Source organism: Typha latifolia, chromosome 13 (genome assembly GCF_019914945.1).
Source record: "Typha latifolia isolate L0001 chromosome 13, TyphaL0001v2, whole genome shotgun sequence".
NCBI lineage: Eukaryota > Viridiplantae > Streptophyta > Magnoliopsida > Poales > Typhaceae > Typha > Typha latifolia.
This window is the reverse complement of record NC_133098.1, coordinates 8,064,942-8,076,871: the sequence shown is the minus strand read 5'-3', so window position 1 is coordinate 8,076,871 and position 11,930 is coordinate 8,064,942. Positions and strand designations below refer to the sequence as shown.

The 11,930-nt window shown below is 41.0% G+C and overlaps 1 protein-coding gene across 6 annotated transcripts in view; it reads right to left on the bottom strand.

Moving 5' to 3' along the window:
• Positions 1 to 3,774: 3,774 nt before the first annotated feature.
• Positions 3,775 to 11,930, bottom strand: part of LOC140800090 (telomerase reverse transcriptase) — a 59,736-nt gene continuing 51,580 nt past the window's right edge. For all 6 annotated transcript variants that reach the window (XR_012111141.1, XM_073154742.1, XM_073154741.1 and 3 more), the window contains one exon: positions 3,775 to 4,388. Coding sequence is in view for 5 of the 6 variants with exons in the window: in XM_073154742.1 (XP_073010843.1) it covers positions 4,115 to 4,388 (274 nt within the window). In the remaining variant the exon portion in view is untranslated. The remainder of the gene's footprint in view (positions 4,389 to 11,930) is intronic.

The following is an 11,930-nucleotide window of genomic DNA, read 5'->3' as shown; positions in this document are numbered from 1 at the left end:
TAGGCCTCATTTGAGGCAATATGTGCATATATTCTTTGATAATATATTAGTATATAGCCACATGTGGGAGGAGCACATGCGACATCTTTGGACGGCACTTGGCCTATTACGACAATATAAATTAAAGGCCAAGGACTCCAAGTGTTTATGGGGGCAGCGAAGTGTCGACTACTTGAGCCATATCATATCTAAAGATGGCGTGGACGCTGACCCTAAGAAGATTCAAAGCATGGTGGAATGACTGCTGCCCAAGACTACCAAGGAGCTACGCTGCTTAACTGGCTACTACTATCGATTTGTGGCGAACTATGGCAAGGTTGCGGCTGCCCTCACAGCCTTGCTACAGAAGGGTGCATTCACTTGGACAGACAAAGCAAGGGAAGCATTCCTAGCCATGAAGAAAGCGATGATCTCAACCCCGGTCCTTACTTTAGCCGATTTCACCAAACCGTTCACCATTGAGTATTGTTTTGATACAAGAAGGCAGACCCGTGGCTTACATGAGCAAGGCTCTTTCGAAGCATTCACAGCTGCTATCCACTTATGAAAGGAAAATGTTTGCCATCATCCATGCGATCACCAAGTGGAGGTCTTATCTCATTAGGCATCGCTTCATGATTTGCACCGATTAAAGGAGTTTGCTATACTTTCTTAGGCGGCGCATACACAGACCAGCCCAGCAAAGATGGGTGTCCAAGCTACTTAGATACGACTACGAGTTGGTGTACAAAAGGGGGACCAAAATCAGCTCCGCCAATGCCTTACAAGCCGTCTGAATCCAGCCAAGTTGGTAGCGATTTCGGTGCCGATTTTCCTTTTTTTTCAGCAGCTGTGAGAGGCCTACAAGAAGGATCCGGACACCATGAAGATGTTGGATGACCTTGCTATAGATCCCAGCAGAATGCAAGGAGTTTTGGTGAAGGACGGACTCATAGTGGACCACAGCAAGATAATTGTTCGAGTTGATCGCCGCTTGCGCATGGAGTTGGTGCACCACTTCCATGACACCCATATAGCTAGACATGAAGGGGTGTTGCGCACCTATAAACGGCTGAGCTAGAGTTGCACATGAGTTGGAATGAAGAAGGATGTGTAAGCCTATGTCAAGGCTTGCGAGGTGTGTCAAAGAGCGAAGATTGAATCGGCTAAACCCATCGGCTTGCTTCAACCACTTCCGATTCCCAAGCAGGTTTGGGAGGATATCGCCATGGACTTCATTGACGGTCTACCTAATGCCAGAGGTCATTCGGTGATCATGGTGGTGGCGGATTGCCTCAGCAAGTATGCATACTTTTCAGCCTTGGCTCATCCCTACATGGCAAGGAAGGTTGCGGAGGTTTATGTGCGTGATGTGGCCAAGATGCATGGTATGCCAAAGTCGATTATTTTAGATCATGATGTTATATTTGTGAGTCAATTTTGGCATGAATTTTTTGCTCTCCGAGGGACTACCTTCCATATGAGTTCAACCTATCATCCTCAAACGGACGGCCAATCCAAGGTGCTGAACCGATGCTTGGAGCAATACTTGCGGTGCTTTGTCGGCGAGCGACCGCGGCAGTGGCTGTCTTATTTGCCATGGGCAAAATGGTCATACAATACAACCTTCCACTCGGCCATTGGCATGACTTTGTTCGAGGCAATCTTTGGTCAGCCGCTCCGACTTTGCACACATACTTGCCATCGGCCCGAGCCGACCAAACTGAGGTGGATGCAGTTTTGTGAGGTCGAGATGAGGTGTTTAAGGAGACTCAAGATACACCTAGCGGCTACCCAGAATCGAATGAAGCAAGTCTATGGCTAGCGGCACCAGGAGAGGTCCTTTTCGATTGGGAATTGTGTCTACATTAAGCTCCAACCATATTGGCAAAGTTCAGTTAGACCCATTCTTATTTAGAAGTTGGCTCCAAAATTTTATGGACCGTATTAGGTGATCGAGTGGATTGGACCCGTGGCATACTATCTAGACTTACTCGAGGAGGCGTGCATACATCCAATTTTTCATGTCTCAAGTCTTAAGCCTCGAGTTCCTCCTGCCGAGCCGATTAGAGCTGTCCCACCCGAGCCAATAAAGGTTGATCCGGATGAGTCAAAAGCCTAACTGAGTACCCCTATTCCAGTTCGGATCCTAGCCAGACGACACACTTGAGTCCAAGACAAGTGGGTGACTGAGATTTTGGTCAAGTGGCGCGGACGCACAGTGGACGAGGCGGTCCAAATTTTGGTCCAAATTTGACACCTTGAAGGCAAGGTGAACAGAAGTGTGGTGGAGTGCTACGAGCCGGTCATATTGGATCCACTTGTGACATTTGGGTTCATTGGGATGAGCTTATTTATCTAGTTTGATTTTTCTTGAGAAAATAAGACATTTTGTCCGGGGGAGGCACTCGAACGCTAGGGATCCTCATTCGAAAGGGCCATGCAAATACCTACACGTGTTCATAAAAATAGAAAACAGGAATTGCGCATTCAAACGGCCATGGACCCATTTGAATGCTCCCGTTCAAACGCCACACGCGTTCGCAAAAATAGAGAATAGCATTTGCACGTTCGAATGCACCGCGGCGAGAATTGTTAGTTTTTTAGGGTTTTAATTTGGTTGTTTGGGTCAAAAGGGTGAGTCTCTATAAATATATACAGGAAATCTTAATTGGAGTTTATCTGATAATTGGATCGACATTATTGCCCTTATCTCCCTCCTTCCTCTAGCCATTGGCGCCCTCTCTCTCCCTTCTTGTACAACCCAAGTATTGGCTAGCTTCCTCTAACTCCTAATCCCCCTCTTCTGCAGTAACTTCTCCCTCTTCACTCTAAAAGGATTCTCCTAGCACCTATCTAGCCATTGAATGGCTAACAAGCTAGGGTTTATCCGACCTTCGATGACTTTTTGACAGATATCTCAAGATCTAGCCATCCAAACCCTGATAACTTGGATTCATTAGAAAGCTCTCTTCAAGAGTAACAATATATCCAAAATTCAGCAAGATCCAACAGCTAGATCCTTCGAAATTTCTTTCCAATGTCACATTCTCAAACTAGAACCTTTACGAATCAAATCAAGCCGATTCGTAACAAAAATGGAAGGACAATGAAGAGAATAAAGAGGAAGCAGAAGAAGAAGATGAAGAGAAAGACGGGCTCAATGCATTAGAGAGAAAGTTGGGTTTGATGGTGAGGAGAATAACCAATTTAATGTGCGAGGAGAAAATAACTGTAAAAGGAAGAATAGGAAAGGGTTTGAGCTGTTAAAGATTTAATTAATTAGATAGATTGTATTAAACGGTTGGGTTGGTTTTGAGAAAAAGTAAATTAGTCTAAATCAATAAAAGAGTTCAAAATTGCAATTCAATAATTAGAGAGCCTATTTTTGCCAATTTGATAATTGAGGAGATTTTTTTGCCAAATTGCCTGTAAAAATGTTAACAATATTGCTTTATGATGCAATTATTATTTTTTTTTGGAGAAGACAATAAAACTTTGGTAAGTGTTATATCATTTATGTACCAATACAGTTAATTACAATCACAAGAACATTAGCAAGACAAATTACTCCTTTCTCCATAGTAAGTCTCAGCCATTATGAAATCCTAATGGTGAGTTAGATGGCTTCAACTCCTAGTTGTCTTTTGGTACTTCAGCTGGCCCTGCATTGAAAAGAACATGAATGACAGCATGATGTGAATGAGGGTTAACTGGAGTACTATGAAAATATAAGGCAACCCTGATTAGTGATCCATAGATGGTACTGGATGCCTAATCCAAGATGTCAATTGATTTAAAGTAACGTCATAATGTTGTATGATTTTTCTTTTCTTTTTCCATAAATTTAGCAATGTTACTAGTCTTCTCATGATCTAACAAAGCGTTCAACTACAAAAGAAATATTCCTCTAGCAAATGCAGCAAGTTCATGATATTAAAAGCTTGATAATTTAGCAATGTTACTGGTGTTTGCATATAGAGCGCATCCAGTCACTAGAAGTCTACTACTCTGCAAATAGTTTAGATTTTCCAACTTTGACACCATTGCAGGAGCTTGATATTAAAAGCTTAAACTGCAGCCAAAGTCAGGAGGCGAGTGAAACTGCGTCAGAAGAACTACCACTACTTCCATTCTAGAACTTGAATCTCCAAAAGATTGATGAATGAGAGTCCTCAACGGCATATCTGAGATGACAAGAAGCACACTCCATAGGACCATATATCGCAATCCTTGATTTCAAAAATGACAGCAGTTCCTTGTGCCTTGACTGCTTCTTTCTCAGCACACGGATATAGGCTGACAGGCCAAGCCATATAATGTCTTTTCTCTTCAGCTGGAGAACTGGACGTATATTTGAGTGGATCTCCATGTCATGCATTAGCTTATTGATGAGATTGTGCATGTAACTGGTTAAACAGTAAGCAACTATAAGCCAAATGAATATTCAGAAGCTAAATAATATTGATGCTAAAATGAAGATACGTAAGGAAAAGTTGATCATGTCTTTTCCTACTAGTGAAGAAATCAATGCAGAAGATCCTTGCAAAACCTTTTAGATGTAAATGAAAAGTTCTGACTTAACTAGCACCCTAAATACTAACTATTGGCTTGCTCTCAGAAAAGGAGCCATGGAGAGCCAAAAGGTGGCAATTCTAGGAGCAAGCCAAGCTGAAAGAAAAATCTCGCTGCACGTCAAGCCATACAAAAAATACAACCCATATCTCCCGAAATCTCTACTCCACCAATGAGACGAGTCGCATTAATGGCGAAAAGGAAGTTTGGCAGACGGTATCTTGTAGGAAATGATGGCACCACTCAGACCCTATTCATCGCCATTTTCACTTCCAACGGCGAGGATTGAAAGATCAAGCTGAAAGGACACGGCATGACGTCGGTTTATGTACCCCTCCCTACAAAGATATCCTCCTAAGACCAAAATGAAACCATCATATCCTCTCATCATCTTCTACTCCCCTTGACCCTGACTGTAGCTGGCACAAAGAGATGGCAGAGTACGGGGCATCATCTCCTACGATGACCTCAACCGCCTTCCCAAAAGAATGTCGGCAATTGCCAATGGTTATCACCAACCAGTTGACATTCAAATCACCTCATGGGTCAAGGGACCGCTACAACCCCCATTAGCAGCACAAAAAGATACCAAATGGAATGCACGGTATGGAGTTCTTGGAGACTATTTGGAGGAGGCCGAACAGGCCGGAGTTTAAGTTTGCCGGGACTGGCACGAACAAGAAGCCTGAAGTGGTGCACCGGCGAGACAGCCTATGGCGGGAGAAACCTCTCCCTCAAAAAGTACCATGCATGGTGGCGGTGAGGATAAGCAAACAAACAATATGCTCACCCTCCAGCCTAAGCTCGATCCCAGCTAGGGAGCGACACTGGTCTTGAGGGTAGACCCTATACTTGAGGAGCTTCAACATTCTTCCTGGAAGGGGCAAAGGATCTGTCAAATATCCTCGTCATTTCCAATGCTGGCTGAATCAATGATAATGCCACCTTCTCCACCCCTTTATGATAAAGTGGACCGAGACCTAATAGGAAATTGGGTCTCATACTTAATGATGCATGATTAACCTACAGCTTTGCTGCCACAATGGGGTCAGTCTGACAACCTTTCCTCTCTAAGTCCTACTGTGTCGAATTTCCTTCCTCTGCAGATTGCGGGCACTTCGATTCTAGGACCAGGTCCCTCCAGTTCTCCAACCCTACAAATGCCGATCTTGCTTGGACAACCTCAAGCCCATCAACTTCTAATCCTTTCAATCTTGGGCCTATTATTGAAAAGAAGGTCCATGCAAAAATCTATAGTTGGAGGACGTCTGACTTAGCCAGGTCAACCTCAACTTAGCCTAAGCAACAACTCCCACTTTTTCATGATCCTTGTACCACTGCAGATGAAGCCACTCCATTCCCCAAGCTTGCTAAGCAGATTGGAATTCTTTTCTCAGAGGAGGAACTGCACAAGGCAGAGAAGGCCTTGGGAATTAGTAGCCCAAAATCAGGCAATCAATGAAGCAATGCTAATTTGCTTCCTTTTGCTGTGATGCATAAACTTTTGTCTTATGATAATGATATATTGGAACATTAGGAGATTGGGTTCCTATTTTAAGAAAATAGGTATCCTAGTGACTTGATAAATAGCTCAAGCTGTGATGTCTTATGCCTGCAGGAATCTAAATTATCAAACATTAGCTCTGATTTCTTGCTTTATGTTGGAAATTGCAAGATTGACAAATGGGCGTGGCTTAACATTTATTTTTTAAAGGTGGCCTCATCATTGGTTGGAATTAATCTGTTTTCTCCGAGATACATAGGAAGGATGGCAGATATTCCCTCACCATCCTTCTCCAACATACAAGTATGCAACTCCAATATCAAGTCACTAATGTTTATGGTCTAACAGATCATTTGCTTAAAGAGAGTTTCAAGAACAAGCTGTCTTTTTGCACCTGGATATGATATACCTTGGTGCGTTTGTGGCAACTACAACTCAACCAGAGCACCAAGCGAGCGAAACACCCTGATGCTCCCCTGAGAGAGCATGATCTATTTAATTCTTTTCTCAGAACTATGGGTCTAATAGATTTACCTCTCAAAGGGAAAAGCTACACTTGGACAAACAATCAATTAAATCCTACTCTGTCAAAGCTCGACGGTTTTCTAGTCTCAACCGAGTGGGAGACAATTCCCTAATTCAGCATCAGAGATCCTTACCTTCAATGCTTCAGATCATTCCCCAATCAAACTGGACACTAAGACAATGACATCACAACCAAAAATATTCAACATTTGGACAGCACAACCAAATTTCAATCAACTCATATCGACGTGATGGCATGGGGCTCCTTCATCTGTCAACCAAGTCGCTAACTTCTTGCTAAAGCTCAAGATGTCAAGGTATACCAAGGAATGTGCTCTTCAAACTTTTATAGCATCAAAACTCGCAAAACAGACTCTCATTGGCAACCAAAGCCCTTGATCTAGCAGAGCGGAGGAATCAGCTCGCCTTCAACAACCTTGGTTTAACCGTCAGTTTGAGGATGATAGGCTGTAGATAACTTCAACTTTGTGCCAACCATGTGCCAAAATGTTTTCCAAAAATAGCTCATAAAGTGAACATCTTGGTTGAATAGAATAGTTTTTGAAAGACTATATAACTTGACTATATAGGCAAGCAAAATACAATTTTGCCGCATGTGAAGCATCAGAGGTCTTGGCACAAAGAATGAAATGGGCCTTCTTAGAGAAGTGATCCATAACCATGAAGATCGAATCATGTTTTCCAAAGGTGCGAGGTAATCCTAGGACAAAATCCATACTTATGTTCTGCCATGGGTGATCAGGCAAAGGTAATGGGGTGTAAAGTCTAGTGTTTTGTTTTTTGTCCTTTGCTAATTGACAAGTCCTACATTGACCAACTAATTTTGCTACAACATGCTTGAGACTTGGCCAATAGAATTGGCGCTCAACTTCTTTCATAATCTTATCACGTCCAAAATAACCCGACAGGCCACCGGCAAGGATCTCCCAAACTTAGAAGTCACATACGGACATACGGGAAACACAGAGCTTGTTAGCCTTAAACAGGTAACCGTCCTGGAGAGAATAACTGTCTAAAGCTACGTTCGGATCATTCAATAAAGTGAGAATGATTTCTCCAAAGTTTAGGAAAGTCGTATAATCCTCCTTCATTTTGTCAAATCTAGTGACTTTGATGCTAATGGTAGAAAGAAGGCTAACCCGTCGACTAAGCGCATCAACCGCCTTATTCTCAACCCCAACTCTATGTTTGAGTACAAAAGTGTACTCCTGTAAGAACTCGATTCAATGAACATGTCTCGAATTTAGTTTCTTTAGAGAATTTACAAATTAAAGAGCTTCGTGGTTGGAATAAAGCACAAATTCATGCAGGAGTAAATAATGGCACCAATAGCACAAAGCTTGATTAACCGCATAGAAAACTTTATCATAAGTGGAGTACTTTTGTTTGTCCTTATTTAGTTTCTCGCTGAAATAGGCAACAGGATAGCGTTCCTGGCTAAGAATACCGCCTATCCCGATGCCTAAGGCATCACATTTCACCTCAAAGGCTTCAGAAAAGTCAGGAAGACGCACTAGAGGCGCCACTTGTCATTTTCTCTTAATTTCTTCAAAACTCTTATTTGCTGACTTCAATAAAAATTCTTTTTCTTCAAGCAAACAGTGATTGGGACATGATAGTGCTAAACCCTCGAATAAAGCGTCGATATAAAGTAGCAAGGCTATGAAATCTATGCACATCATGAATGTTTCGTTGTTTTGGCCAATCAATGATTGCCTTGATTTTGTCAGGGTCGACGAGGACTACTTCAGAAGTAACCACAAACTCTAAAAAGATGACTTGATCTATGAGAAAAGAACACTTCTTCCTATTGCCATAGAGTTAGAGCAGCACGAAGCGCTAGACAGACCAGACACAAATGGTCTAAATGAAGCTCTTTTAACAGACTAAAAATCAAAATGTTATCAAAATAGACCACAAGAAATTTTCCCACGAATGGTCGAAGTACTTGTGTCATAACGCGCATGAAAATGCTTAGGGCATTAGATAGACCGAAAGACATCACCAACCATTCAAATAACTTGTCTTTCGTCTTAAAAGCGGTCTTCCATTCATCGCTTGGGTGAATTCAGATTTGATGATAGCCACTTTTAAGATTAATCTTAGAGAAAATGGAAGCTTCCGCCACCATGTCAAGCATGTCATCAAGCCGCTGAATGGGAAAACGATATTTGACCGTTATTCTATTGATGGCTCGAATATTGACACAAATACACCAAAAACCATCCTTCTTTGGCATGAGCAAGGTAGGAACAGCATAAGGGCTTAGGCTCTCGCAAATAAAACCCTTTGTAAGAAGTTCATCCACTTGACATTGTAGTTCAGCATGTTCTTTAGGGCTCATTCGATAGTGTAGCAAATTTGGGAGAAAAGCCACTAAGTCAATTGCATGTTGGATATCGCATAAAAGAGGCAATGATTCAGAAGATCATCCGAGAACACATCTTAAAACTCATTTGGTATAGGAGCAACTTCTTCGGATGACGGAGTGAGGGTAGTGCTCCCAACTTCATGAGCCACCAAGGCAAATACAACAGAGCCTTGGTTTGCTTCATTTTCAAATTCTTTGAAATTTATTATGTGCAAACCTTTTTTACTTGTTATCTTAATCTTCTTGCCTTTGAAAGTGAAGTAGCACGAGTTGGAATGCCAAAAAAAATTATATCATCAAATAACCAAGGGCAGCCTAAAATAATGTCCTATATCCATCGGCATAATGTCACACCACACATCTTCCTTACAAGAAAGCAATATGATGGGAACTAAGCATCTCATTTATAGCGATTGAGGAATCATTGACCCCAGATACCTTATAAGGATTCAGGTGAGGTGTGGCTTTTAACGCCAAGCGAGATATAGCGCTAGAAGAGACGGCGTTAATACAACTTCCATTGTTGATGATTACCTTGCAATCTGTGGTTCCACATTTAATATAATTGTGATATATTATTGCATTCCTTCACCAATCATCGGTCTTCTGGGGTTACGTCAAAACGCAACGAATGACATCAACAATATGGTCTTCGTAATCATGGTCATCATCACTATCTTAGACATCATCGAGGTCAGGTTTATAAACTTGTTAATCGAGCTCGCCTTCCCCAATAGTGTCATCCTGTTCCCTAAGATAAAGGGCCTTTTGAGGTTACATGACCAACCTGTCTATATTTGTAACATCGACGAGTCATCTTCGCCACTATTTTAGTTTATTTGTTTTTCTTTTCTATCTCTAGTTTTGAATTTCTAAATTCAGATTTAAAAGATAAATTTTCATTATTTATCACAATTAGTTCCATAATTCGGGGGATGGATTAATACCTATCTTATGGTAACTTTCTAACTTTTCCAAACTTTTCAAATAGCATTTTCAATTCTAAATTCTGATCTACTTTCCTTACAAATCAAACCCAAAATCTAAACCTATTAACTCGTTAACACATCAACTAAACAAAAACATTTTAAACCCAAATTCACTATCGTAACCCAAACCATCATTCCAATGCCCAAAGCCAACTTACCAGCTCGACCTCACTACCCAATAACTCAAACTCACTTAAACCAAACCTCACTAAACCCAAACCCCTTAATCCAAACCTCATTTAACCCAATCCTCACTCCACCGTAGTCTCTGCTGTCGGGTTACAGTCACCACTGTACCACCACCTTCAGTGGACTTGTGAAAATCGGTAACATCTATCATTTCTTTAGTGTTATTTGTTAATCTTTAAATAACAGTCTCTGCTGTCGGGTTACAGTCACCACTGTACCACCACCTTCAGTGGACTTGTGAAAATCGGTAACATCTATCATTTCTTTAGTGTTATTTGTTAATCTTTAAATAACAACTGTCTTTTTTTTGGTGTAGATCATAACCCTATTGAGCCTGCTATTTCCTACCTACTTACATTGCTTAGTTAATCTATTTTATTAAGACAAGCGCTTGAGGCTGTTATTTCCTATCTACTTATATTGCTTGTTAAAATCAAAACAATTAATATTAACAGTCGAACTAGCTAGGTTAGAGGAAAAATCTTGACATATCTGAAGTTCCTGTCTCGATCTCGAGAGCTTGTACTACTAGTTTGCAACTTTCTGCCAAGTCTGACTAGCTCTTTATTGACAACTTTATAAGTGGTTGTAGGTGATTCTATCTATTACTCTCTTATTGTTCGCTGTGATCTCTTAGTTTGCATATCATTATTCATTTATTACATTTATTCCCTTGGTAGTAAAGACATTATATCGTAGTCGTAGGATAGTCTCTAACACACCATCCCAGTCTGTTATGGAACCCAATACCATGAAAGATTTTCATCAATTTTTACAAAATCTATTGAAACTATTACGACTAGATTGGACGACTTTAATGCTCGTCTTAAAGCTATTGAGATGGGTCGTGGACATAAGAACAAGTGTGACGTCGATGCATCCAATAAGGGTGCCACATGTGTCGCTCTTAATGTCGATACCCATTAGCAGGCCCCATACTATATTCACCATGTGAGAGGTCATGGAAGAGAACACTACAGGCAAAAGTATCATGAAATGTATTTGATCTTCATAATAACAGAGGGTTAGAGACAATGTTGCATTAAAAAAATTTCAAAACCACGAAGATCAAATTATAAAAAACATTAAGGTTGATGCCCCCACTTTTGACGGTCATTTAGATCCTGCTATGTTTATTGACTGATTACATGAGATGGACCACTTCTTTTAAGTGGTATAATCTACTAGAAAACCGAAGAGTTAGATTTGCCCAAATGAAGCTAGTCGGTCAAGCCAAATTATTTTGGCAAAATATAGAGCAAATCTTAGTGCAACAAAATCAATCTCCCTATCATTCATCGGCATGAAATAAAAGAAAATTTAAAAAAAACAATACTTGCCACATTCTTATCATGGTAACCTTTTGGATCAATGGAAAATTTTAGACAAGGAAATAGGTCTGTGAGCGATTATGTCTCCCAATTTGAGGTTTCTGGAGGATGAGAGGATGACGCTGTCGTTTTAGGCGTAGCCTTAATGACAACATTTGGAGAGAGTTAGTTTTCAAGGAGATTACCTCCTTGGATAGGCTTAAACTTTTGTGTTAAACTACAAGATAGTTAGTAGGCAACATTTGCCTAGGCAACCAATTAGGCGCACACCTCCCAATTACACAATAAAAGCTCCAACAATAACAGTACCTGCTAAAACTACCCAAACTGCTACACCTACCTAACCTGACAAAAGAAAGGGGCTCCTCGATGAAACTGCACATGTTAATGACCCCCGTCGATGTTACAAATGTAGACAGGTTGATTATGTAGCCTCGAACTATCCT